Consider the following 25,362-nt stretch of genomic DNA (forward strand, 5'->3'; position numbering starts at 1 on the left):
AGGTCACTCTAAACTCTTCTCTGTGGTCGTCCCCAAATGGTGGAATGACCTACCAACGGCTACTAGAACAGCAACATCCCTTTCTACCTTTAAAAAACTTGTAAAAACCTTTCTGTTTCCAGAATGCTTCCCTGCCTAACAAACCTAACAAAACTAACAACTACTCTGTGTCCTTTACACCTTTGTCAGCTTATGTCCTCCCCCCTATGTAAGTCGCTTTGGATAAAAGCGTCTGCTAAATGCAATGTAATGTAATGTACGACACTGTGCAACACTGTACTGCACTGTACGACACTGTACTGCACTGTACGACACTGTGCAACACTGCGCAACACTGTACTGCACTGTACAACACTGTGCAACACTGCGCAACACTGTACTGCACTGTATGACACTGTACTGCACTGTACAACACTGTACTGCACTGTACAACACTGTGCAACACTGCAACACTGTACTGCACTGTGCAACACTGCAACACTGTACTGCACTGTGCAACACTGTACTGCACTGTACGACACTGTGCAACACTGTACTGCACTGTGCAACACTGTGCAACACTGTACGACACTGTGCAACATTGTACTGCACTGTACAACACTGCGCAACACTGTACTGCACTGTGCAACACTGTACTGCACTGTAATTCACTGCGCAACACTGTACTGCACTGTATGACACTGTGCAACACTGTACTGCACTGTACGACACTGTGCAACACTGTACTGCACTGTACGACACTGTGCAACACGCAACACTGTACTGCACTGTAAGACACTGTGCAACACTGTACTGCACGAGCTAACGTTGTTGTTGTTGTTGTTGTTGTTGTTGTTGTTGTTTCAGGTGGTCCATCACTCCTCTCATGTACCCCGCCTCGTTCTTCTTTAAGATCCCGAGCACGGCGTACGTCGTCCTCACCAGCGTCAACATCCTGATCGGCATCAACGGCAGCATCTCCACCTTTGTCATGGAACTGTTCGGGAACAACGTGAGTCCAGATTTAATCCAGAGATCAGGGGTGCAGTAGGTTAGTCAAAAAAATGAGCTCCTAAGCCCTTTGCCTTGACCTCAATGGAAAACGTCACAAGGTTAAGGAAAGATGTGAAGGAGAGGTGATAAGGACTTAGGAGAAGACGACCGTGGTGTTCAGAGAGTCGGATTGCACTTACACCAGACATGCATCGATTTTTTTTTTTCTGTCGCTGCTGCAAGGAATTGTGGGACGGCATTACCTCCTTTCCTTTCCTAAAGAATGCTCTGTGTATCCTATGCTAAAGGAGATGATAAAGGAAGCATTGAAGCTCCTTTCTTTCACAGTCAGAGAATTCAAATGGCTTTTATCTTGACAGACACCTTAACATTTCATGAGACAAGCTGACTATTTGACCACACCCAAAGTTTACTCTGAAGGTCAGGTTTAAACTAAACTGTGATGTTACTTCCTGTCACAGGAAATCGGAGGGATTAACGACGTGCTGAAGAATGTCCTCCTCATCTTCCCTCACTTCTGTCTCGGCCGAGGGCTCATCGACATGGTGAAGAACCAGGCGATGGCCGACGCCCTCGAGAGATTCGGTAACACAGTCAATATGTTGTCTAATGGTTGTGTGGGCATTGTCTAACAGTTGCGTGGACATTGTCTAATGGTTGCATGGATGTTGTCTCAGGTGAGAACAGGTTCCGGTCTCCTCTGGAGTGGGACATGGTTGGAAAGAACCTGTTTGCAATGGCCGTGGAGGGAGTGGTCTTCTTTATCATCACCGTCCTGATCCAGTACAGGTTCTGCATCAAACCCAGGTACACACACACACACACACACACACACACACACACACACACACACACACACACACACACAAAATAGCTGTTTGAGATGGAGGAAATTCTTTACAAAAGAAAAGTCTACACACACAACGTGTGTGTGTGTGTGTGTGTGTGTGTGTGTGTGTGTGTGTGTGTGTGTGTGTGTGTGTGCGTGCAGGCCGGTCAGTAAACTCACTAAGCTCGGTCCTCTGGGTGACGAGGACGAGGATGTGGCCCGAGAGAGACAGAGGATCGTCCACAGCCTCGGACACGGAGACATCCTGGAGCTTCGCCAGCTCACAAAGGTACACACACACACACCTGTGACGATGTGACATCACAGGAAGTGACACGCTAACCTGTGAATGTGTCCCTGCAGGTGTATAAGAGGAAGCAGAAGCCGGCGGTGGATCGACTGTGTGTCGGGATTCCACCTGGAGAGGTGAGCCTGTCTGTCATCATCAGTAATCAACCAATAATCAGTCTGGACGTGATGATTGGCTGATTGTATGTCACTAACAACTGTGTGTGCGTGTGTGTGTGCTCAGTGTTTCGGCCTGCTCGGCGTGAACGGAGCGGGAAAGACGACGACCTTTAAGATGCTGACAGGTGACACGCTGGTGACGAGTGGGGAGGCCTTCCTGGCCGGGAAGAGGTGAGGTCACAGGTCAGAGGTCACAGATCAGCTGTTTGAACTTGACCAGAATGTGACCTCAGGTCAGCTGATCTGTGATCACTTCCTGTTGTTAAACGTAAACAAACAGTCTGACCTTGTTAATCTTGTTAAGCTCATTAATTAGCATGAAGTGTTGCTTCATGGTTTAATCCCAAAGCCCCGCCCCCTCATGATGTAAACACAGCTCTGTGTGTGTGTGTGTGTGTGTGTGTGTGTGTGTGTGTGTGTAGCATCCTGAGGGAGATCGATCAGGTCCATCAGAACATGGGTTACTGTCCTCAGTTTGACTCCATCAATGAGCTGCTGACAGGTCGGGAACACCTGGAGCTGTACGCCGTGCTGCGAGGCATCCCCGAGAAGGAAGTCTGCGACGTGAGTCACCTGACATCATCATCAACACACACACCTGCAGATTAAGACACGCCCACCTCAGTTCAGACTTTTGGTTCTTTTAAGGTTCTTTTAGGTTCAAAAGAGTTTGCTTTGGTTCTGAATGTTCGACATGATACACGGCAGAGGTGACAATGGTGATGTCGTTTGATTGACAGGTGGCGGAGTGGGGCATCAGGAAGTTGGGTTTGGTGAAATACGCTGACAAAGCAGCAGGAAGTTACAGCGGAGGAAACATGAGGAAGCTGTCGACAGCGATGGCTCTGATTGGTGCTCCACCTGTCGTCTTCCTGGTAAGCAGCAGGATTTAGAGGGGGCGGGGTCAGAGGTGTATATAAACAGAGATGCTGCTGGAGCAGGAGGTAAAGACTACAAACAGGAGGTAAAGACTGCAAACAAAGCCTCTTCCCCCTCCTCCACACCTTCGCTCTTCTCTTCCTGCTCCACCTGTGGACTCACCTCTGTCCTCCTCGTTACAGGACGAGCCGACCACAGGAATGGACCCCAAAGCACGCCGAGCACTCTGGAACTGCATCCTCAGCGTCATCAAGGAGGGACGCTCCGTCGTCCTCACCTCACACAGGTGAGACACTCACACACTGTCCTCACACACTCTGTCCTCACACAGGTGAGACACTCACACGCTGTCCTCACGCAGGTAAGACACTCACACACTGTCCTCACGCAGGTGAGACACTCACACACTCTGTCCTCACGCAGGTGAGACACTCACACACTCTGTCCTCACACAGATGAGACACTCACACACTGTCCTCACACAGGTGAGACACTCACACACTCTGTCCTCACACAGGTGAGACACTCACACTCTGTCCTCACACAGATGAGACACTCACACTCTGTCCTCACGCAGGTGAGACACTCACACACTCTGTCCTCACACAGATGAGACACTCATACTCTGTCCTCACACAGGTGAGACACTCACACACTCTGTCCTCACACACTCTGTCCTCACACAGGTGAGACACTCACACTCTGTCCTCACACACTCTGTCCTCACACAGGTGTGTATTAACTGTGTGTGTGTGTGTGTGTGTGTGTGTGTGTGTGTGTGTGTTTCAGCATGGAGGAGTGTGAGGCTCTGTGCACTCGGATGGCGATCATGGTGAACGGCAGGTTCAGGTGTCTCGGCAGCGTCCAACACCTGAAGAGCAGGTAACACTGACACACACTCACCTGCAGGCGGCGTGGTCCTGTGTGTGAGCAGCAGGTCGTTAATCGATTGGTTCTGTGCGTCAGGTTTGGTGACGGGTACACGATCATCCTGCGGGTGGCGGGTCCCAACCCGGACCTGCTGCCCGTCATGAAGTTCATCGAGAGCGAGCTGAGCGGCAGCACACTGAAGGAGAAACACCGTAACATGCTGCAGTACCAGCTGCCGTCATCGCTCACCTCCCTCACACACATCTTCTCCATCCTCGCCAAGAACAAGGAGACGCTCCGCATCGAGGACTACTCCGTCACCCAGACCACCCTGGACCAGGTACACACAACACTCTGAACCCGGTTTTGTTGCCTGCTAACAGCAGATTCAGTTAGTAGTTAGCTACTTTAGCATGTGGTTCTGCTGTGTTGTCTCATTGGACGATGTGTTGTTGTCGTGTTTCAGGTGTTCGTGAACTTTGCGAAGGACCAGAGTGACGACTATCACTCCAAAGATAACTCAGTGCGGCGGAAGGACATCGTCGTCATTGATGTTCCCGCACTGAGCTCGAGCCATGGTGGCGCCGAGGGCGAGGACGCGATGGGGGAGAGCGTCCTGTGATGACATTCAGGAGGCTGGACCCTTCAGCCTGGACTCGACCTGCAGCCGGGGGAGGCGTCCTCGCCTCACCTGCTGTGATGTCATACTGATTTGAATACGGTGGGCGGAGCCAACCACTGCCTCATTGCCAAGTCAATGCAAGTGATTTCCTGTGGAGGCGACAAGCTGGCCGCGAGTGGACTGAGCGTTAAAACTTGAATTGTTGCCTCGTCGTTCTGTGATTGAAGCCTCGATGAAGAATCCAAATCATTTCACACGGCCAAGGGCTCGACTGCAAACATCGATTCTTTTAAAATGTTTGATTCCGTTTTTATCCTCAGTTTTATTTATAAGTGTAGCTGAAACAGAGAGAGTGATTTGTTGTCTTATTTTGGCGGAGTCAAAGTGGCATTACTATTTCCTGTAGTGTTTAACAGCCAATCAGAGTGCTCGATGCTGCACAGAGAAGAGTTGATTGATTTTCTAGTTTTTTTTAAGAAAAGCAGATTTGTTGTGTATGGTGTGAAACAGTGAAATACCTCATCAGCTCCTCAAAGCACACTACAGTATTGAACAGTCCTCTGAACAGCTGATCATCAGCTGATCATTCAATCTCCACATTCCAATCAGTCAGCACTTTGTGTCCACACGTTTGACTTTGCACTGAATCCTGATGAAACTGTTTATTTAATGTGACAGAAGAGGATGATGGAAAAAGAGCTGTTACCTGACCTGAACACCAAAACAATAAAATGAAACAAATCGACCAATCGGCTTAGAGTCTGTGCTTCATTCTGTCTGTCTGTCTGTCTGTCTGTCTGTCTGTCTGTCTCTCTCATGATGAAACACAGACCACAGACAGAAGATCAAAGTTCATCTTTATTGTGTTTATCATCAGACAGTTAGCATTAGCTTAGCATTAAAGGCACAATTTGTCAGCCACACCCAAAATTCAGAGCTCAGGATTGGACGCTGTATCTGTCACTCACAATTAATTATTGCTGCTGTGAGATGTTCAGTGTCGCTGATCCTCGCCGTGTCGAACAGCTGACTTCTTTAAAACAGGACGCTGACACGCTGACCTGTGATTGGTTCATTACGTGAACAGGGGCAGTGCTAACAGTGAGGTGTACAGGTGTGAAGACAGGAAGTTACTTCATCGGCGAGAACGGACACGGGAACATGAGTTTGTTCTCCTGAGAGACGAGATGGACGACGCTGCTCCTGACTGAAACACAGACACATCAGTATGATGTCATAATGTAGAATGTGATGTCATGACATGATGTGATGTCGTTCAGAGTGTTGTGGGCGGTCTCACCTGCAGCGACCACTCTGGCGTCAGTGTGAGCTTTATGACGAATTTCAGCTCGCTGGTCGGCGCTCTCGAACCACCAGAGGGCGTGAACTGAGTGACATCATCACACACACACACACACACACACACACACACACACACACACACACACACACACACACACACACACACACACCTCTTATCAGAACATAATTCACTGTGCCTCTAATGCATGTTTATACAATGTATTTTTATACTGTATGTTTTACACTGTAGTTCATACAGTCTATGTTTTACAGTGTATGTTTTACACTGTAGTTCATACAGTGTATGTTTTACACTGTAGTTCATACAGTGTGTGTTTTATAGTGTGTGTGTTTCGGGCGGCTGTGGCTCACAGGCAGAGCGGGTCGTCCACTAATCAGATGATCGGTGGTTCGATCCCCGGCTCCTCCGGTCTGCATGCCGAAGTGTCCTTGGGCAAGATACTGAACCCCAAGTTGCTCCCGAAGGCCATCGGTGTATGAATGTGTATGAATGCTTAGATCCTTAAACTGATGAGCAGTTGGCACCTTGCACGGTAGCCAATGCCATCAGTGTATGAATGTGTGTGAATGGGGTGAATGAGATATGTAGTGTAGAGCGCTTTGAGTGGTCAGAAGACTAGAAAGGCGCTATATAAGTACAGTCCATTTACCACATTGTAGTTCATACAGTGTATGTTTTACAGTGTACTTCATACAGTGTAGTTCATACAGTGTAGTTCATACAGTGTAGTTCATACAGTGTAGTTCATACAGTGTATGTTTTACAGTGTAGTTCATACAGTGTATGTTTTACAGTGTACCTCGGTTGCGTTGCCCGAACTCGCTGTGGAACGCTCCCACCAGCTTGCCATACCCTGGTGCATCGTGGGCCGTCACGGCGGCCTGGAAGGCGTTGCCCCACAGAGCCGGACCCCCGGGAAGCATCTGGAAGGTGACGAGCTCGTACACACCTGAAACACAGGTGATGTCACACATGTGATGTCACACTCGTGATGTCACAGTAAGGGGCGGGGCTTACCGCCCTCCTGTGGCGGCCTCTGCAGGCGGCTCCATGGAACCAGGTAGGTGACCTCGTTATCCTGAGATGCCAACATCGGGATCGCCTTCGAGATGTACTCTGACATCCAGAACCGGTCCAGAGCCAGAGCGGACCGGACCCCTGACCGCTGAGAGTAACTGTCTGAGAAGAGGAAGAGGAAGAGGGAGGAAGAGGAGGAAGAAGAGGAGGAGGAAGAGGAGGAAGAAAGAAGAGGAGGAAGAAGAGGAAGAAGGAAGAGGAGGAAGAAGAGGAAGAAGGAGGAGGAGGAGGAGGAGGAAGAAGAGGGAGGAAGAGGAGGAAGAAGAGGGAGGAAGAGGAGGAATAAGAGGAGGAAGAAGAGGAAGAAAGAAGAGGAGGAAGAAGAAGAGGAAGAAGGAGGAGGAGGAGGAGCAGGAGGAAGAAGAGGGAGGAAGAGGAGGAAGAAGAGGGAGGAAGAAGAGGAAGAAAGAAGAGGAGGAAGAAGAGGAGGAAGAAGAGGGAGGAAGAGGAGGAAGAAGAGGAGGAGGAGGAGGAGGAGGAGGAGGAAGAAGAGGGAGAAAGAAGATAAGGAAGAGGAAGAAGAGGAGGAGGAAGAAGAGGAGGAAGAGAAGGAAGAAGAGGAGGAGGAAGAAGAGGGAGGAAGAAGAGGAAGAAGAGGAGGAGGAGGAGGAGGAGGAAGAAGAGGAGGAGGAGGAAGAGGGAAGAGGAAAAGGAGGAGGAGGAGGAGGACGAGGGAGGAGGAAGAAGAGAAGAGAGAAAGAGGAGGAAGAAGAGGGAAGAGGAGGAGGAAGAAGAGGGGGGAAGAGGAGGAGGAGGAAGAAGAGGGAAGAAGAAGAGGGAGGGAGAAGAGGGAAGAGGAAGAGGAGGAGGAAGAAGAGGGAGGAGGAGGAAGAAGAAGAGGGAGGAAGAGGAGGAGAAAGAGGGAGGAGGAAGAAGAGGAGGAGGAGGAAGAGGGAGGAGGAGGGCGAGCAAGAGGAGGAAGAAGAAGAGGGAGGAAGAGGAAGAAGAGGGAGGAGGAAGAGGAGGAGGAGGAAGAGGAGGAAAAGGGGGAGGAGGAGGAGGAAGAGGAAGAGGAGGAAGAGGAGGAAGAAGAAGAGGGAGGAAGAGGAGGAGGAAGAGGAAGAAGAGGGAGGAGGAGGAGGAAGAAGAGGGAGGAGGAAGAGGAGGAGGAAGAGGAGGAAGAGGGAGGAAGAGGAAGAGGAAGAAGAGGGAGGAAGAAGAGGAAAAGGAGGAGGAGGAAGAGAAGGAGGAGGAAGAGGGGGAGTTACATGATGTCATGATGAAGATCGACCACAACAGAAGACGACTTCCTCACCGTACTTCCATATATGGAAAACCTTGTTGAGGCCTCCGTATTCAACGGTCCAGTAGCCAATCAGCTCAGAGTGGGCGGTGCGCAGGTGGATCTTTTCATTGGTCAGTTTGAGGAAGGCCGCGTTCTGGTCTGGTCGGATACTGTAGGTCCGAAATTCATAGAAAGTTCTGTGTTCCTGCTGGGGACTCATGGAGAGACGGGCATGAGGCTGCAGAGAGAGGAACGAGGTCAGAACCAGAACCACAGTCAGACTACAGACTGTGACCATAGCAGAACCACTACAGAACCTTCTCCACATGGTGTTTGGACTGTGATCCAGAAGCGGTTCTGTTGGGTCAGTGGACAGAGGTCAGAGTATCTGGACCTCCTTGAGGTTCTGGGTGGAGCTCTGCTGGGACTTCCACACTGAGGCTGGTGATCATGTCGGATCTGAACCGAGCCGAGTTTGGACTTCAGTTCTCGTCACAGATAACAGACACCATGTGGGAACATCAGGTCAGTCTAAACTGGTACCAGAACACCTGAGGACCTCAGGTGGAGGTTCAGGTGGAGGAACCTGGACTACAGTGTCACTACACAGGTGTTCTCGTTCCTGTAACGTTCCTGTAACGTTCCTGTAACGTTCCTGTAACGTTGTAATGTTTCTCTGGAAGTTCTTCAGGCTCGTGCTGCCATCTGCTGATCATGACACGCCACTGCAGCTGAGACACGTGACAGACGTGGACCATGAACCCTGTGTGTGTGTGTGTGTATGTGTGTGTGTGTGTGTGTGTGTGTGTGTGTTGACCTTGCAGTGATTCATTCAGGTCTTATCAGCTGTTGGAAATATTCAAAACACTGAATGTCAAGAAGCTCTCAGAGAACTCTATTACTCCGCTCAGAGTTCAGCGTCTGTTCAAACAGAGCCAGGCATCGAACCATCGACCATGAGTGGACGACCCACTGTACGTCCTCAGTACAGACTGAGTAACAGACGTGTCAGTGAGTTCAGAGGCCTCTCTGTTAATGCTAAACTTCACGCTCGACCTTTTTTCTGACCTCAGTTCAAAGAACAACAGACTGAACTGTGAGACACAAACACCTGATCAATGAGACGCACCTGATCAATGAGACGCACCTGATCAATGAGACACACCTGATCAATGAGACACAAACACCTGATCAATGAGACGCACCTGATCAATGAGACGCACCTGATCAATGAGACGCCCCTGATCAATGAGACACACCTGATCAATCAGTTTGATGTTTGAATTCAAATTAGAGTATCAAAGCTGGTTCAGTCTGTGGATCAGTCTGTGGTTCAGTCTGTGGTTCAGTCTGTGGATCAGTCTGTGGATCAGTCTGTGGATCAGTCTGTGGTTCAGTCTGTGGATCAGTCTGTGGTTCAGTCTGTGGATCAGTCTGTGGATCAGTCTGTGGTTCAGTCTGTGGATCAGTTTTGTCTCAGAGTTCAGATCAGATGAAACAATCAAACATCTGAAGACTTGTCTGGGATCAGATCACACTGACTGTCGACTCGTTCTGGTTCTGGTTCTGGTTCTGGACTCACCTGTGCAGCAGCAGCAGCTGATCTCGGAGCAGCAGCTGATCTCAGAGCAGCAGCTGATCTCGGAGCAGCAGCTGATCTCAGAGCGGAGCAGCTGATCTTCAACATGTTGTCTGTGAACTGAGGAGAGACGAGGACAGACCGGAAGTCAGCTGAGGAGCGCAGAGATCCTCGGAGCACGAGAGGTCTCACTCTGACACACTCTTACAACTTCCGGTAAATAATCGTGTTTTTAAGATTTCAGAATAAAAGTCTGTTTTTATTTGTTTTAAATATTTTATACATTTAATAAAAAAATATATTTTTTTCCAGACGTTTTATCAAAGACGGAAGTGACGTCATAGTACCATACGTCGCTGAATAAGCTGCAGAGTGAACAGCGACGAGTCTGACGTCACATCCGTTCAGGAAGTGTTCCGTCGGTGTCTCGTGTCGGTCAGACTTTAGAACATGCTTGTTGTCATAGTAACGGTCATAGTCTCCATCTGAGCGCGAGCCTCCGATATGTTCGCGGTCTTGCAGGTGAGTGTCCGCCGCGCGCTCAGGACGGGGCTCCGTTTCCCCGCCCTGCGTGTGCCCGCTGCGGGCTGTGCGGGGTCAGTGTCCGGGTCAGAGGCTGCGGGGTCCGGCGTCAGAGCGGTCCACGGGCCGGACCACGGGCAGGTCCGGAGGAGCTGCACCGTGGACCCGAACCTGGAGGAGGAGTTCGTTTTCGTGGACTTCACAGGTGAGGGGCGGAATGTTACTCCTCGTGCACCTTTGATCCCGGTCTGATGAAGGCTCAGGTAGCTTCAGCTCGAGGTCCACGGAGCCACTGTCCCTTTAAGTCTAAGCAGTATGACGTCATGAGCTTAATTAACTATTGATCTGCCTTCACATGTTTGTAAACAGCTGATATATCTTCAGATGCAGAGGAGAACCTCTCCTTGTCCTCAGCTCCTCCTCCTTCCCTGACTCCTCCTCTTCCTCCTCTGGTTCCGCCCCCTCGCCACCTGAGGTCTCTGGAGCGACAGCTGCAGGTATTAAAGGGCGTGGCCCAGCAGGAGGCGGAGACAGACTCTCTGATCCAGTTCCATGATGTGGACTTCCCATTGGACGAGGACGTCGTGGCGTCGAAGAAGAAGAAGAAGAAGAAGAAGGCAGGTAAAGGTGAGCACAAGGTGTTCGGCACACCGGACGTGGACGAGCCCGTCAGTGACACCTGTTGCTCAGGCTGCGGCGCTATCCTTCACTGCACCGCCGCCACCGCGCCCGGTTACCTGCCCAGCGAGAAGTACAAGGTGCTGCTGCAGGAGGAGCGTCTGAGTGGCGCCACCTGTCAGCGCTGCCACCTGCTGACGCACCACCACAAGGCGCTGAACCTCCACCTGTCCGCGGATCAGTATCGGACCGTGGTGCGGCAGGTGCAGCCCCTCAGGGCGCTGGTGCTGCTCATTGTCGACCTGCTGGACCTGCCAGACTCCATCGTACCAGACCTGCCAGACCTAGTCGGGACCAACAAACACGTTGTCGTCCTCGGCAACAAGATCGACCTGTTCCCGGGAGACTCGCCGAACTACCTGCAGCGAATCAAACAGCAGCTCAGTCGGTACTGTGAGGACGCCGGGTTCGGCAGTCAGGTGACCGGCGTCCACCTGATCAGCGCTAAGACGGGTTACGGCGTGGAGTCTTTGATCTCCGACCTGCAGCGGTCCTGGAGGTACAAAGGTGACGTGTACCTGGTGGGCAGCGCCAATGCCGGCAAGTCCACACTGTTCAACACACTGCTGCAGTCCGACTACTGCAAGTCCAGAGCATCCGACTCCATCCACAAGGCCACCATCTCGCCGTGGCCAGGTGAGCTCACCTGACTCCACATAGCTCTCAGAGCATGATGGGTAATCTGATGTAACCATGTTTGTTTTTCCCGCCATGGTGCATTCAGGGACGACTCTAAACCTGCTGAAGTTCCCGATCATGAACCCAACACCGTACAGGATGTTCAGACGACGCGAGCGCCTGAATGAGGCGGAGACGCAGACCGAGAGCGAGCTGTCACAGGACGAGCTGAGGACACTCACACACCTGAGCAGGAGGGGCTACCTCGTGGGTAAGATGGGGGGACACAATGTCTACCTGTTCATCTATCTATTTGTTCACCTGTCCATCTGTCTACCTGTCCATCTATCTATTTGTTCACCTGTCCATCTGTCTACCTGTCCATCTATCTATTTGTTCACTTGTCCATCTGTCTACCTGTCCAGGTCGTGTTGGCAGGACGTTCCAGTCTGATGTTCCGTCCAGACGAGATGAAATCGAGTTTGATCCTGACAGTTTGTCTTTTGGAGAAAATGACGATGGAGAGACGACGCGCACAGGTGAGGAGACACCTGACTGGACAAAGTACCTCTGACCCTATTGTGACACCTTTGTGACCCCTGTGTGACCTCTGTCAGCCCCCTGCAGGTCGTCTGAGTTGACCCTGAACGAGCTCAAAGATGCTCATTGGCTGTACGACACACCTGGGATCATGAAGGAACGCGACGTGAGTCGACCTTGGTAAACACATTTATTCATTGACCAATCAGGTGTCAGCGCTCATGCCGTGTGTCCCCTTCAGATCCTGAACCTGCTCACTGAACAGGAAGTGATGTCAGTGGTTCCCTCGCAGGCCGTCGTCCCGCGGACGTTCGTGTTGAAGCCAGGAACTAGTCTGTTCGTGGGCGCCATGGCGAGGATCGACTTCCTGCAGGTAACGTTACTGTGTGTGTGTGTGTGTGTGTGTGTGCGTCCTAAACACTTTCCTATGACCTCGATGTGAAACGTCATGAGGAAGGTCATGAGGTCATGAGGAGTTAGAAGTGTTCCGTCTGACTGCTCTTACATTTTTGGATCTCATCCACAGGGCGGGAAGTCGTGCTGGTTCTCAGTCGTGGCGTCCGGTCGGGTTCCGGTCCACATCACCAGTCTGGAAAAGGCTGACGCCATCTATGAGAAACATGCTGGACACATCCTGCTGGGGGTGAGTCACATGATCAGTCAGCTGTTCAGACAGACAGCCAGCCAATCACACGTCAGGACTCAGTGTGTTGTGGTGTATTCAGGTTCCTCTGGGAGGGTTGGAGCGGATGAAGGACTTCCCGCCGTTGGCTCCTCAGGAGTACAGGCTGGAGGGTCGAGGTTACCTGGAGGCTGCCGCTGACATTAAACTGTCATCTGCAGGTAAGAACACCTGACTGAGGTGAGGGATGGTCACATGATCTTTCTGTAAACTGGTCTAACCCCTGTCCTGACCCGTCCCCCCCGTGTGTCTCTGCAGGTTGGGTGGCAGTGACGGCGCCTGATGGCGATCAGCTGGTGTTGAGGGTTCATGGTCCAGAGGCGGCTGGTTTCAGTCTGCGGACGCCACCGCTGCTTCCTCATGTCATCGCTCTGAAAGGAGAACGCATCAGGAAGACCGCCGCCTACAAACCCGTCAAACCGCTGGGCTTGCTGGCAGGCGGGATGTCGGACCGTGGTGCAGAGAGGCTGCAGATGCAGAAGAAGAAGAAGCAGAAGAAGAAGAAGGAGTGATGAGACATCTAAGGACACGGCCGAGGACTGGCGGACCGTCCTGGATCACAGTCCTGACTTGATGTGAACTCCAGAGACGTTCAGGTCACATGATGTTTCGATGACATCACAGTTATTTAAAGGAACAGACGTTTGAAGTCTGAAGTTTGATTTGAAAACTTTATTTATAAAAGTTGATTAAAGTGAATAAACAGATGAAACTACAAGTTATGACTCAATATCTGAAACGTTTTAATTTCCCCGTTAGCATAATGAGAAGAAAAAGTTAAAGTACCAAACTGATGTCAGAGCGGACGAGCCAATCAGACGACAGCTCTCTGACTATTGCACACAAGTATTTACAGTTTGTTTGACCAATCAGATGTCAGGTTGCAGAACAAAGAGTTTGTAATGTAACAGCTGATTGTCAAAGGCACGAAGTGTTTACATGTTTCAGACCTGATGATGTCATCACACTGATACTTTGGGTTCAGTCTGTTCACACCTGCTGTTTACCTGAGCACCCACACCTGAGGTGGTCTGGTGTCATGTCACCTCACGTTATGATGCAACATGACATGAAGCGACAGACTCGACATGTGAACTGTTTACAGTAAATATACGATAAAACATTTTATTGAACAGGAAACAGACAGACGACTTCCTGTTTTACCTACAGAGTTAAACAGTCTGCACAGGAAGTTTTATTTTGAAAATCATTTCTGTGTTTGACCTGTCAGATCGATCTGCTCGCAGCGTCTGAACTTTCAGGGTCGTTTGAAGAAACTTTATAAACTGTCGACAAACTGACGAATGATTAACGAGTTTATTTACAAAAAGCAGAAGTGACATCAGATCACAGGAAGTGTCGCCGTGGTAACAGCATGCGTGAACAGACTGGACAGCTGATGGTGAAAACTTTTTAAAAAACGTTTACAATAAGATGTACGTGTAGGGCTTGTCATGGAGACACGTCCTCACTTCTGTCCTTTGGCGGCGTCCATGTAGTACACGTTGACGAGGTGGCGGTTGAGGTGGCGGCGGTACTCGACCTCCAGAGGGAACGTGCGGTCACAGAAGATGCACATGTGACTTTTGAGCTCTGTCGGCGTCGGGATCTCGTCAGTGGGCGTCTCAGGGTCGTTCGCCATCTTGCCTGACCTAGCACCGGTGCCATTGAGTCCGGAGTCGTCACTGCCCTCAGAGGCACTGTCGCTGATGTCACTTCCTCCCTCGTGGCTGCTGTGGATGCCCTCGTCGTCCTCCGGATCGGCCAGTTTTCTTTGTGGGACCGGCAGCACCAGAGAAGGTGGTGACGTGGGTTTGAGGAAGGTTGGAGGAGGGTGGAGCTCGGCTGGACAAGGTATGTCCTCACCTGAGCTGCAGGACGGAGAAGAGTCCATCTGGTCCTGCTCAGTCTTCTCTGTGGATGAGTTCTTCTGTGTCGGGCAGGGCTCAGAGTCTGTGGTTGATGTCGGGCTGTCTCTGGTTGGTGTTGGACGGTCTCGATCAGTGACTGGATCCGTCTTGTCTTTATCCAGGTCTACAGATTGTTGAAGGCCCGTGGCTTTCTTGCTGGCGTTCCTGGTCTTCTGCTTGATGGGAGTCGCCCCGCTGGATTTGTTCGGTGTCGTTGTGGCGTCGTTGGTCTTCTTCGTGTCTTCTGGAGCCAATTTGGAGGCTTTCAGCCGTCTGGTCTTGGATGGAGTCTCAGACTCAGTCTTTTTGGAGAGGTCCAGAGCTTCTACTGCTTTCCTCTTTGCAGTCTTCTCTTTCACCTTTTGGACTTTATCCGGACTGTCCTGTTTCTGTTGTGCTTCCTCAACAGGTTCTGGTGTTTTGTCTGACTTCTTTGATCCGGACTTCCTCGGCTTGTTGAGACCTTTGTTCTCTTTTCCGCTGCCGTTGTTCTTCTGATGTTCTTTCTCTTTCTCAGGCCTTGCCGTTTGTTCTCCTTCTGGTCTCTGTTGGTCTCTGTTGGTCTTGGGTCCTGGTGTTTGGTCCTGAACAGTTGTTTTCTCGGCAGCCGGCAGCTTCTTGACTCGTCTCTTTGACTTGTTGTTGGGGGTCTCTGTTTGAGGTTTTTTGACAGACGGGTTCTCCTGAAGGTTCTCGTTTATCCTCTCCATCTTCTTCTGCCTGGTCGTGACCCGTTTTTCTAGTTCTGACTTGTCTTTGACCTTCGACACTTTCTCAGAGGTGACATTGGACTTCTTCTGAACCTTGTCGGACGCCTCGCTCTGTGCCAGTTGTCCGACGCCTGGGCGACTGCTCTCTCTTATTGAGAGGTTGATCGGGCTTGAGTCAATGCTGTCGTCCTCATCCATGTCGAAGTCCTCCTCCACGCTTGATGAGTTGTCAAACTTGTCTGCTCTGGAGGTTTCCTCCGTCCCGTCTGACCCGGGTTTCTTGACGCGCAGCTTGACCTTGGAGATGTCGACGGACACGTTGCAGCCCGAGTGCCTGGACTTGATGTGGTACTGCAGGTTGCATTTCTTGGAGGCCGCGTACTTGCAGAGCGGGCAAAGGAACTGGCGTGGGTTGAGGTGCAGCTCCACGTGCTTCTTGAAGTTGCTGCGGTCAGCGGTCTTGTACTCGCAGTACGGACAGGAAAGGGGTTTGGGACCGTTGTGGACCTGCCGGGCATGGCGGGTCACCTCATGCTGGTTGGCTGCCAGGTAGTTACAACTCTCACACTTGAAGGGACGCTCACCTGTGAACAGCAAGTAAACAGGTGTAAACATCCTACAGATGACAGTGTACAGTTTAAAATGAGTTCATGCAGGAAGATTCACACAGATCAACCTGAAATCAGACAGACGGAGCCGAGGGACTTTATTCAGAACCACCAGGTGTACACAGACGGTTTATATAGTTAATTTAGTTACAGTGTACATGTTAATTCTGAATAACGCCCCCACAGGCTGTGACAGGAACAACAACACACAAGAAGTCACATGACTTTACCATGTTAGTCCGACATCGAGAGCTTCAGTGAAACAAACAGGAAGACAGTCAGTGACATCTTCACTCAGATAACAACGCTGTGCATTCTCTACTTCTGTTACTATGGTTACCACAAATACTACTACCAGTAAGTACCCTGTACGTGTTCTCTACATCATGTATGACCCTGTACGTGTTAGTGATTTAACTGTGTGTTTTACGGACTGACCGGAGTGAGTCCTCATGTGTCGCGTCAGGTGAGTCTTCTGTGAACTGGAGTATTCGCAGTACGGACACTGGAACGGACGGACACCTGAGGAGGACAGGAAATGACACACATGATTATCACATGAAGTGTCCATGACAAAAAGTCAGTCCTGATAATGGACAGACCACAGACAGCAGCACAAACCTGTGTGTGTCCGGATGTGCTGGACGTAGTTGCTCTTGCGGTCAGAGAAGTAGGAGCACTGGCTGCATGTGTGCAGTTTGCTGGGGAAGTGGTTCCTCAGGTGTTTCCTCCAGTGGTACTGACTGACGGTGGTGTATGGGCACAGAGTACACTTGAACACCCTGCAGATACACAGACAGCAGCACAGGCATTCGTCACATCACCTGGTTTACAGAGCGGACTGATGCTGGGTCATGTGAGTCAGTGGACTACCTGTGGTCATCGCCCTCCTTGCTGTGGTGCTTCAGGTGTGCGATGTAGTGGTCATATCTGTTGGTGTTGTAGCCACACCGTTCACACCTGATCAGCCCTTTGATGTCACCTGCAGCCGCCTCCCCTCCGCCCTCTGCCTCCCTGCCCGCCGGGCTCTGGGACTCGGGTGTCTCTGCCTCCTTGGTCCTGGTCTTGCTCCTGCCCTCGACCCGGTTCACCACCATCATCTTGCTGACGCCGTGTGTGCCGAGGTGTTGGACGAACTCCTGCTCGTTCTGTGCCTGGAAGTGACACGGCTTACAGTGGAATGGCTTCTTCTTCTTTGTGGTCTCCAGGGCGACGGCAGGGGGGCTGTCCTTACGTTTGGCGCCCTGCTCAGGTATTTTGGTGTTGCTGGCAGGGGGGGGGCGGGACAGGTCTTCAGCTTTGTCGTCCTCCTGCTCCTCGCCGTCGTTTCCTACGATCACAGCTTCGATGCCCGTGCCCAGAGGCTCAGGGTACTCGATGATGCACACCTCCCGCTGGTTCTGGTTGTCATAACTGTACCTGGACAGACACACAGGTGAGTTAACGGACAACACACGGAGCAGACTGCACCACTCAGGTCAGGTGCTCCATCCATCTCTATGTAGGACATGACTGTACAGACCTGATGATGTTCTCGTCCTCGCTGTCAGAATAGTTACATCCCACTGTCTTCAGCTCCATCATCTCCTTCTCGTCCGCCGCGCTGCCATCACCGCTACTACCAGCGCTGCTGCCTCCCTCTGCCGCCGTCACAGCCGCCACGTTGGCCAGCATCACGAGCTGAGGGGCAGGCAGCATGTTCCTCGGCATGTCACTGAGACTCTGAGTGTCGTCCATCAGAGAGACGCCAACAGGAAACATCTCAACCGAGAACACAGTCTGAGCTGCCATGTTGGGTTCAGATGTTCAGCCCCACAGGATGCTGCAGGGTGACACAAGGAGAAGGTTTGTCATAAATAATAAAACTGGAAACAGATTCTGAATCAGGACGATGTCACCATGACTGAGCTTTAACTCTTCTGACAAACGTTCGATCTGTTTTCACATTTAAAGAACCTTTAGAGAACCTTGAAAGAACATGTTTCTTCTGTTAACAGTGACGTCAGCTGCTGCACCTTTCTGTGTGACTGGGTTGAAGTTTAATTCAACACTTTGATTCAGATTCAAACATTTTAACGCTTTTAAAGGTTCAATATGTCAGGTTGACGCCTCTGAACCTTCACTAGGAGGACAAGTGAAACGTAATGTAAATGTTACTATCTTAACTCTGATACTCTACCTGTTGTGCTCTGGCTTTGTTTATGCCGCTGTTCTGGACAGACGTCAGTGTTGCATTAGACTCTGGCAGTAGCATTTCCATTACGTGATTTCTGCATTAATTTGGTTTTAGGTTTTCTTAATTAATCTCTCAACCACTGCCGCTGTGCGGGGCAGTCTTACATATTCTATCTTACATATTCATACCTTCAAAAGTTAAAATTTAGTTTTAAAAAGTTAATTTAAAAAGTTAAAATTTAAAAAGTCGAAGTTTAAAAGTTAGTTTAAAAAGTTAAAGTTTAAAAAGTTTAAATTTAATGATAAACTTAAAAAGTTAAAGTTTAATAAGTTAAAGTTTAATAAGTTAAAGTTTAATGTTAAAGTTTAAAAAGTTAAAGTTTAATAAGTTAAAGTTTAAAAAGTTGAGCATTAGCATATTCATATTATGATTTACTACAGTAACTATCTTACATATTCATACCTTCAAAAGTTAAAATTTAGTTTAAAAAGTTAATTTAAAAAGTTTAAATTTGACACATTTGTTAAAGTACATTTGTTAAAGTACATTTGTTTTGTTTGTTTTATTTGTATATTTGTTTTATTTATTTGTTTTGTTTCATTTGTTTTATTTGTTTCGTTTGTTTTTGTTTGTTTTATTTGTTTCATTTGTTTTGTTTTTTGTTTTATTTGTTTTTTTGTTTTATTTGTTTTGTTTTATTTGTTTTATTTGTATATTTGTTTTTTGTTTTATTAGTTTTTTGTTTTTCTGTTTTATTTGTTTTGTTTTATTTGTTTTTTGTTATATTTGTTTTATTTGTATATTTGTTTTATTTGTTTTTCTGTTTCATTTGTTTCTGTTTTCTGTTTTATTTGTTTTTCTGTTTTTTGTTTTATTTGTATATTTGTTTCATTTGTTTTGTTTTATTTGTTTTTCTGTTTTATTTGTTTTTTGTTTTTTTTGTATATTTGTTTTATTTGTATATTTGTTTCATTTGTTTTATTTGTTTTATGTTTTATTTGTTTTTCTGTTTCATTTGTTTCTGTTTTCTGTTTTATTTGTTTTTCTGTTTCATTTGTTTTTCTGTTTTCTGTTTTATTTGTTTTGTTTAATTTGTATATTTGTTTTATTTGTTTTTCTGTTTTATTTGTTTTTCTGTTTTATTTGTTTTTCTGTTTTATTTGTATATTTGTTTCATTTGTTTTATTTGTTTTCTGTTTCATTTGTTTTTCTGTTTCATTTGTTTTTCTGTTTCATTTGTTTTTCTGTTTTTCTGACTGATTTCTTTTCCCTGTGTGTGACGTCACGTGTGTCGGCCATTTTGAAACAGCACCACGGCTCAGTCGACAGCGCCATAGAGAGAGGGCTGGCTCAGAGGTCCGTGTGGAAACAGAAACATGATTAATTATGATTAACTATGATTAACTATGATTAATTATGATTAATTATGATTAATTATCCTCTAAAGACCGGCCGATCAACATAATGTACAACACACAGAGTTTAATGAACTTATAACCAGCCTGCACACAAACGTCACACTGAAGCTTCCACACACACACACACACACACACACACACACACACACACAGTTTGGTGACATTAAATAAAGTCATTTTAATCATCCAAACGTTAAAAAAAAGACTTAAATTAAAAGTTATAACAGATTAAATGTCTGGTAATGAGCACGCGGATTCTCGGCGGGTTTATGAACATTAAAACTGACTTTATTTATTTTCAAGTTTGATTTAAAGTTTGATTTAAAGTTTGATTTAAAGTCTGTTTAATCTGCCGACACGTTAATAAACTCACACACTCGGGTAAACTCGGGTAAAGTCGGTTTTTTTCGGGATGTTCGGCCTCGGCGCTGCTTCACTAAAGTTTTTTTGCGGAAGCAGAAATCAAACATCGACATTTTGACCGAGTGTAAAGTTACAGGAACGTTACAGGAACGTTACAGGAGCGTTACAGGAGCGTTACAGGAGCGTTTGTGGGTGTTTTGGCGGTGAAGCGGCAGTGTGCCGCCGTGTTCGGACAGTTCTGGCCGGCTGGTGTCGGAGTGTTAGCCATGGTCCTGATCAGCCCCGGACAGCGCCTTCTTCTCCGCCTCGCCGCCTCCATTTTACTCCGACACTAACTGCCACAACTTTCGCCTCCACCCGCACATCGGCTCCGGCTCCACCCTGCGCCCGGCACCGCGCACCCACAGCCCGCCACACTCACCAAAGGTCCGCTCCGAACTTTCCCAACTTTCTTCGAACTTTGTTCAGGTTCGGGACTTGTTCAGTTTCTTCTTCGATCCGCAGGAAAGTTACGAAGGAAAGTTTCCGCACATTCCTCCACAGCGAGACACGCACGGCCCTGACGTCAGCACGTACAACGACACTCCGGAAGAGAGAGCATTAATGACGTCAGCACATGAAACATTTAACGTTTAAACACTTAAAGATATTTTTGATAAAATATGTTGATGCTTGTTTAATTAATGACACTTTACATAAGAAGAACATCAAAACAACATGACATCACGAAAAACAGACTGAGCTAAACATTAAAGGCATTTTGAAAAGGTGTGTCAGAGGTTTGAAGGTGTGTCAGAGGGTTGAAGGTGTGTGTCAGAGGTTTGAAGGTGTGTCAGAGGTTTGAAGGTGTGTGTCAGAGGTTTGAAGGTGTGTGTCAGAGGGTTGAAGGTGTGTCAGAGGGTTGAAGGTGTGTTTTGTTGTGTGTTGTTCAGGAGGGTTGACGGTGTTGTCAGAGGGTTGATGGTGTGTGTCAGAGGGTTTTGAATGTGTTTGTCCAGAGGGTTGAAGGTGTGTGGTCAGGGGTTTGAAGGTGTTTTGTGTCAATGAGGGTTTGAATGTTGTTGTTTTGTTTGAAGGTTTGTTGTCAGAGGGTTGAATGTGTTGTGTCAGAGGTTTTTGGTTTGAAGGGTTGTCAAGAGGAGGTTTGAACAGTGTTTTTTTTTGTCAGAGGTTTGAAAGGTGGTGTGCAGGAGTGTTGAAGGTAGGTTGAAGGTGTTTGTCAGAGTTTGAAGGTGTGTCAGAGGGTTGAAGTTGTGTGTGTCAGACGGGTTGATGAAGGTTATGTCCCGAGGGGTTGAGGTATGTCCGAGGGTTGTTTTAAGGGTGTGTGTCAGAGGCTTTTGAAGGTTTGTTTGTGTCGCGGGTTGAAGGTATGTCAGAGGGTTTTGAAGGTTGTGGTCAGAGGGTTTGATTGTTTTTGAGGTGTGTGTCAGGGGTTTGAATTGTTTTCAGAGGGTTGAAGGTGTTGTCAGAGGGTTTGTTGAAGGTTGTTGTCGAGGTTTGAAGGTGTGTGTCAGAGGTTTGAAGGTTATGTGTTCAGAGGGTTTTTGCAAAGGTGTGTGTTCAGAGGGTTGAATGTTGTGTTGGTTCAGGGTTTGAAGGTTTGTGTAGAGGTCTTTTTGAAGGTTGTTGTGTCTTGTCAGAGGTTTTGAAGGTGTCAGAGGTTGTGTCAGAGGTTTGATTTGGAAGTTTGTGTCATAGGTTTGAAGTTGTGTCAGAGGGTTGATTTGAAGGTGTGTGTTGTGTCAGAGGTTAAGGTGTGTTGTGTCAGAGGGTTGAACGGTTATTTTCAGATGTTTTTCTGAAGGTTTGTGGTTTTGTCAGAAGGGTTTTTGAAGGTGTGTTGTCAGAGGGTTGAGGGTGTGTTTCAGAGGGTTTTGAAGGTGTGTGTCAGAGGTTTGTTTTTGAAGGTGTGTCAGAGGGTTGAAGGTGTGTTGTTCGTCAGAGGGTGACGGTGTGTTTGTCAGAGGTTTTTGAAGGTGTGTGTCCGAGGTTTTTGAAGGTGTGTGTGTCAGATGTTTGAAGGTGTGGTCAGAGGGTTGAAGGTTGTGTGTCAGAGGTTTGATTTGAAGGTGTGTCCGAGGGGTTGAAGGTTGTGTTCTGGTCAGAGGTTTTTTTGAAGGTTGTGTGTGTCAGAGGGTGATTTGTTTGATTGCTTGAAGGTGTGTTGTCAGAGTTTACGGGTGTGTGTCAGGGAGGGTTGAAGGTTGTGTCAGAGGGTTTGTTTGAGGTGTGTGTCAAGGTTTGAGGTTTTTGTTGTAGAGGGTTGACGGGTGGTCAGAGGGTTGAGGTGGTGTCAGCGGGTTGATTTGTTGTTGAAGTGCTGTGTGTCAGAGGGTGAAGGTGTGTTGTCAGAGGTTTGAAGGGTGTGTCAGAGGTTTTGAAGGTGTGTGTCAGAGGGGTGTTGATTGTGAAGGTCACCTGTGTCAGAGGGTTTGCTGGTGTTGTGTCGGAGGGTGAAGGTTGTGTCAGCGGGTTTTGAAGGTTTTGTGTCAGAGGGTTTGAAGGTGTGTCAGCGGTTGTTGCTTTTTGATGTTTGAAGGTTGTTTGTCAGAGGGTTGTTGTTGATGGTTGTGTGTCAGAGGTGACAGGTGTTGTCAGAGGGGTTGATGGTTGGTTTGTGTCAGAGGGTTTGATTTTGATTGAAGGTGTTTGTCAGAGTTTTTTGAAGGTGTGTGTCAGAGGGTTGGAGGTGTGTCAGAGGGTTGAAAGGTGTGTCCGGGGGTTTGGATGGGTTGTCAGAGGGTTGAAGGTGTGTCAGAGGGTTTTTTGAAGGGTTGTTGTCAGTCAGAGGGTTGAAGGTTGTTTGTCCAGAGTGTTGAAGGTGTGTGCTCAGAGGGTTTTGAAGGTGTTTGTGTCAGCGGGTTTTTGATTGAAGGGTGTCAGAGGTTTGAAGGTGTGCTGTGTTTCAGGGGTTTTTGAAGGTTTGTGTCAGAGGTTTGAAGGTTGTGTCAGAGGGTTTGAAGGTGTGTTGTTGTCGAGGGTTGTTGAAGGTGTGTCAGAGGGTTGACGGGTATGTTCAGGAGGGTTGATTTGATGATGAAGTTTGGTGTCAGACGGTTTGAAGGTGTGTCAGAGGGGGTTTGAAGGTGTGTCAGAGGGTTGATTGAAGGTGTGTGTCCAGAGGTTTGAAGGTTGTGTGTCAGAGGGTTTGAAGGTATATTTTCATGTCAGAGATGTTTGTGAAGGTGTGTGTCAGAGGGTTGAAGTGTTTTCAGAGGGTTTTTTGATTGAAGTGTGTTGTCAGAGGGTTTGAAGGTTGTGTCAGAGGTTTGAAGGTGTGTGTCAGAGGTTTGAAGGTTGTTGTTCAGAGGGTGTTTGTGTTTGGTTTGGCCGGTGTGTGTCGAGGTTTGTTGAAGGTGTGTCAGAGGGTTGAGGTGTGTTGTCAGAAGGTTGCTTTGTTGAAGGGTGTGTCAGGTGTTTTGAAGTTGTTTGTGTCAGAGGGTTGTGTGACGGTTGTGTGTCAGAGGGTTTTGTTTGAAGGTGTGTGGTCAGAGGTTTTGAAGGTGTTGTCAGCGGGTTGATTGAAGGTGTGTTGTCAGAGGGTTGAGGGTGTGTTGTCAGAGGGTTGATTTGAAGGTGTGTTGTCAGCGGTTTTGAAGGGTCTTTGTGTCAGAGGTTTTGAGGTTGTTTGTGTTTTCACAGAGGGTTGAAGGTGTGTCAGGAGCGTTTGAAGGTTGTTGGTAGAGGTTTGAGGTGTGTTGTCCTGCGGGGTTTGACTGAAGGTTATGTCAGAGGTTTGAAGGTGTGTCAGAGGGTTTGATTTGAAGGTGTGTGTCAGCGGGTTGAAGGTGGTGTCAGAGGTTGTTTTGAACGGTGTTTTTGTGTGTCAGAGGGTTGAAGGTGTGTGCAGCGGTTTTTGAAGGTGTTTTGTCAGAGGGTTTGTTGATGATTTGAAGGTGTTTGTTGTTGTCAGAGGGTGATTTTTGTTTGAAGGTTGTGTGTTCCGGGTTTGAAGGTGTGTGTCAGAGGTTTGAAGGTGTGTGTCAGGGGGTTGAAGGTTTTTGTTTTGTTGTTTCTGGTCAGATTTTGAAGGTGTGTCACGAGGGTTGAAGGGTTGTTTGTGTCAGAGGTTTGAAGGTGTGTAGCGGGTTGAAAGTGTGATTTTGAAGGTGTGTCTGTCGGGTTTGAAGGTTTTGTGTCAGAGGGTTGAAGGTGTGTCAGAGGTGTGAAAGGTTGTGTCAGAGTGTTGATTGAAGGTTGTTTGTCAGGTTGGTCAGAGGGTTTGAAGGTTTTTGTGTTGTCAGAGGGTGAAGGTGTGTGTCAAGGGTTGAATTTGTGTTGTCCCGAGGGTTGAAGGTTGTGTGTCCGAGGTTTGAAGGTGTTGTTGTGTTCAGAGGGTTTGAGGTTTTGGTGTCAGAGGTTTGAAGGGTGTCAGATGGTTTTTTTTTGACGGTGTGTGTCAGAGGTTTTGAAGTTCGTGTTTTGTGTTGTCAGAGGGGTTGTTTTTTTGAATGAAGGTGTGTGTGTCAGAGGTTTTGAAGGTGTGGTCAGAGGGTTTGACGGGTTGTTTCAGAGGGTTGATTTGAGGTGTGTGTCAGAGCGGGTTGAAGGTGTGTTGTCAGCGGTTTGAAAAGGTTTGTCCGGAGGGTTAAGGTGTTTTGTTGTGTTCAGAGGTTTGAAATGTGTTGTTGTCAGCGGGTTTGAAGGTGTGTGTCAGAGGTTTTTTTTGAAGGTGTGTCAGAAGGTTGAAGGGGTTGTTGTGTCAGAGGTTGAAGGTGTGTTTGTTGTCAGAGCGGTTGTTTGAAGGTGTCAGAGGGTTGACGGTTTGTGTCAGAGGTTTGAAGGTGTGTCAGAGGGTTGAAGGTGTTTGTTGTCAGAGGTTTGTTACGTTTTTTGTTGCCGAGTGCTGAAGGTTTGTGTGTCAGAGGGTTTGAAGCTGTTGTCTGTCCAGGTTGCGAATGTGTTTTCAGAGGGTTGCGGTGTGTGTTGTGTTTGTCCGAGTGTTCTTGCCGGTGTGTTTTTTTTGTGTTTTTTGTTTGTGTCAGCTGGTTGAGTTTGTGTGTCAGCTGGTTGAAGGTTTTTGGAAGGTGTTTTCAGAGGGTTTTGAATTTTGTTTTGAAGGTGTGTGTCAGAGGTTTTTTTGAAGTTTTGATTTTGTTTTTTTTTTTTTTGACGGTGTTGTGTTTGTGTCAGATGGTTTTTGTTTTTGTTGAAGGTGTTTGTCAGAGGGTTGAAGGTGGTGTCAGAGGGTTTTGAAGGGTGTGTCAGAGGTTTTGAACGCGGGGGGGCAGGGGGGAAGAGGGGGGGGGAGGAAGGGGGGTGGAAGAG

At 48.2% G+C, this 25,362-nt stretch overlaps 4 protein-coding genes across 8 annotated transcripts in view; 2 read left to right on the top strand and 2 right to left on the bottom strand.

Annotated features, from left to right (window-relative positions):
* The window catches only part of LOC104936080 (ATP-binding cassette sub-family A member 1), a 28,585-nt gene extending 23,179 nt beyond the window's left edge, over nt 1–5,406 (top strand). The window contains exons 38-49 of one of the 2 annotated variants that reach the window (XM_019265174.2): nt 847–991; nt 1,455–1,578; nt 1,671–1,800; nt 1,985–2,111; nt 2,186–2,248; nt 2,355–2,461; nt 2,713–2,854; nt 3,031–3,165; nt 3,352–3,455; nt 3,959–4,051; nt 4,136–4,379; nt 4,506–4,661. In XM_019265174.2, the coding sequence (XP_019120719.2) occupies nt 847–991; nt 1,455–1,578; nt 1,671–1,800; nt 1,985–2,111; nt 2,186–2,248; nt 2,355–2,461; nt 2,713–2,854; nt 3,031–3,165; nt 3,352–3,455; nt 3,959–4,051; nt 4,136–4,379; nt 4,506–4,661 (1,570 nt within the window). Of the gene's footprint in view, nt 1–846; nt 992–1,454; nt 1,579–1,670; nt 1,801–1,984; nt 2,112–2,185; nt 2,249–2,354; nt 2,462–2,712; nt 2,855–3,030; nt 3,166–3,351; nt 3,456–3,958; nt 4,052–4,135; nt 4,380–4,505 lie in introns of both variants that reach the window. The other variant, XM_027281365.1, reaches the window with a different exon arrangement.
* A 95-nt stretch (nt 5,407–5,501) lies between these two features.
* nipsnap3a (nipsnap homolog 3A (C. elegans)) lies at nt 5,502–12,861 on the bottom strand. 2 transcript variants are annotated; one of them, XM_019265176.2, is made up of 7 exons: nt 12,730–12,861; nt 9,870–9,986; nt 8,318–8,525; nt 7,003–7,164; nt 6,785–6,934; nt 5,962–6,048; nt 5,502–5,868 (listed from the first exon to the last, which is right to left on the bottom strand). In XM_019265176.2, the coding sequence occupies exons 1-7, from the start codon at nt 12,742–12,744 to the stop codon at nt 5,792–5,794; spliced, it is 816 nt and encodes a 271-aa protein (XP_019120721.2). In that variant the 5' UTR covers nt 12,745–12,861; the 3' UTR covers nt 5,502–5,791. The 2 variants fall into 2 exon arrangements, with proteins under 2 accessions (XP_019120721.2, XP_027137194.1); XM_027281393.1 differs by lacking the exon at nt 12,730–12,861 and adding an exon at nt 10,214–10,345.
* Nucleotides 10,340–13,624, top strand: noa1 (nitric oxide associated 1). Of its 2 annotated transcripts, none has more exons than XM_010752045.3 (9): nt 10,340–10,593; nt 10,758–11,702; nt 11,791–11,955; nt 12,110–12,223; nt 12,302–12,390; nt 12,466–12,597; nt 12,751–12,867; nt 12,950–13,067; nt 13,165–13,624. In XM_010752045.3, the coding sequence occupies exons 1-9, from the start codon at nt 10,371–10,373 to the stop codon at nt 13,416–13,418; spliced, it is 2,157 nt and encodes a 718-aa protein (XP_010750347.2). In that variant the 5' UTR covers nt 10,340–10,370; the 3' UTR covers nt 13,419–13,624. The 2 variants fall into 2 exon arrangements, with proteins under 2 accessions (XP_010750347.2, XP_010750348.2); XM_010752046.3 differs by having other exon boundaries at nt 10,773–11,702; nt 13,165–13,418.
* rest (RE1-silencing transcription factor) lies at nt 13,575–20,683 on the bottom strand. Of its 2 annotated transcripts, none has more exons than XM_019265175.2 (6): nt 20,513–20,683; nt 17,657–17,956; nt 17,008–17,547; nt 16,756–16,916; nt 16,573–16,656; nt 13,575–16,110 (listed from the first exon to the last, which is right to left on the bottom strand). In XM_019265175.2, exons 2-6 carry the CDS (start codon nt 17,923–17,925, stop codon nt 14,375–14,377), a joined length of 2,790 nt encoding a protein of 929 aa, XP_019120720.1. In that variant the 5' UTR covers nt 17,926–17,956; nt 20,513–20,683; the 3' UTR covers nt 13,575–14,374. The 2 variants fall into 2 exon arrangements, with proteins under 2 accessions (XP_019120720.1, XP_010750346.1); XM_010752044.3 differs by having other exon boundaries at nt 17,008–17,553; nt 20,513–20,682.
* Nucleotides 20,684–25,362: the final 4,679 nt, after the last annotated feature.

The sequence above is a fragment of the Larimichthys crocea genome, chromosome I (genome assembly GCF_000972845.2).
Source record: "Larimichthys crocea isolate SSNF chromosome I, L_crocea_2.0, whole genome shotgun sequence".
In the NCBI taxonomy this organism is placed as follows: Eukaryota; Metazoa; Chordata; class Actinopteri; family Sciaenidae; genus Larimichthys; species Larimichthys crocea.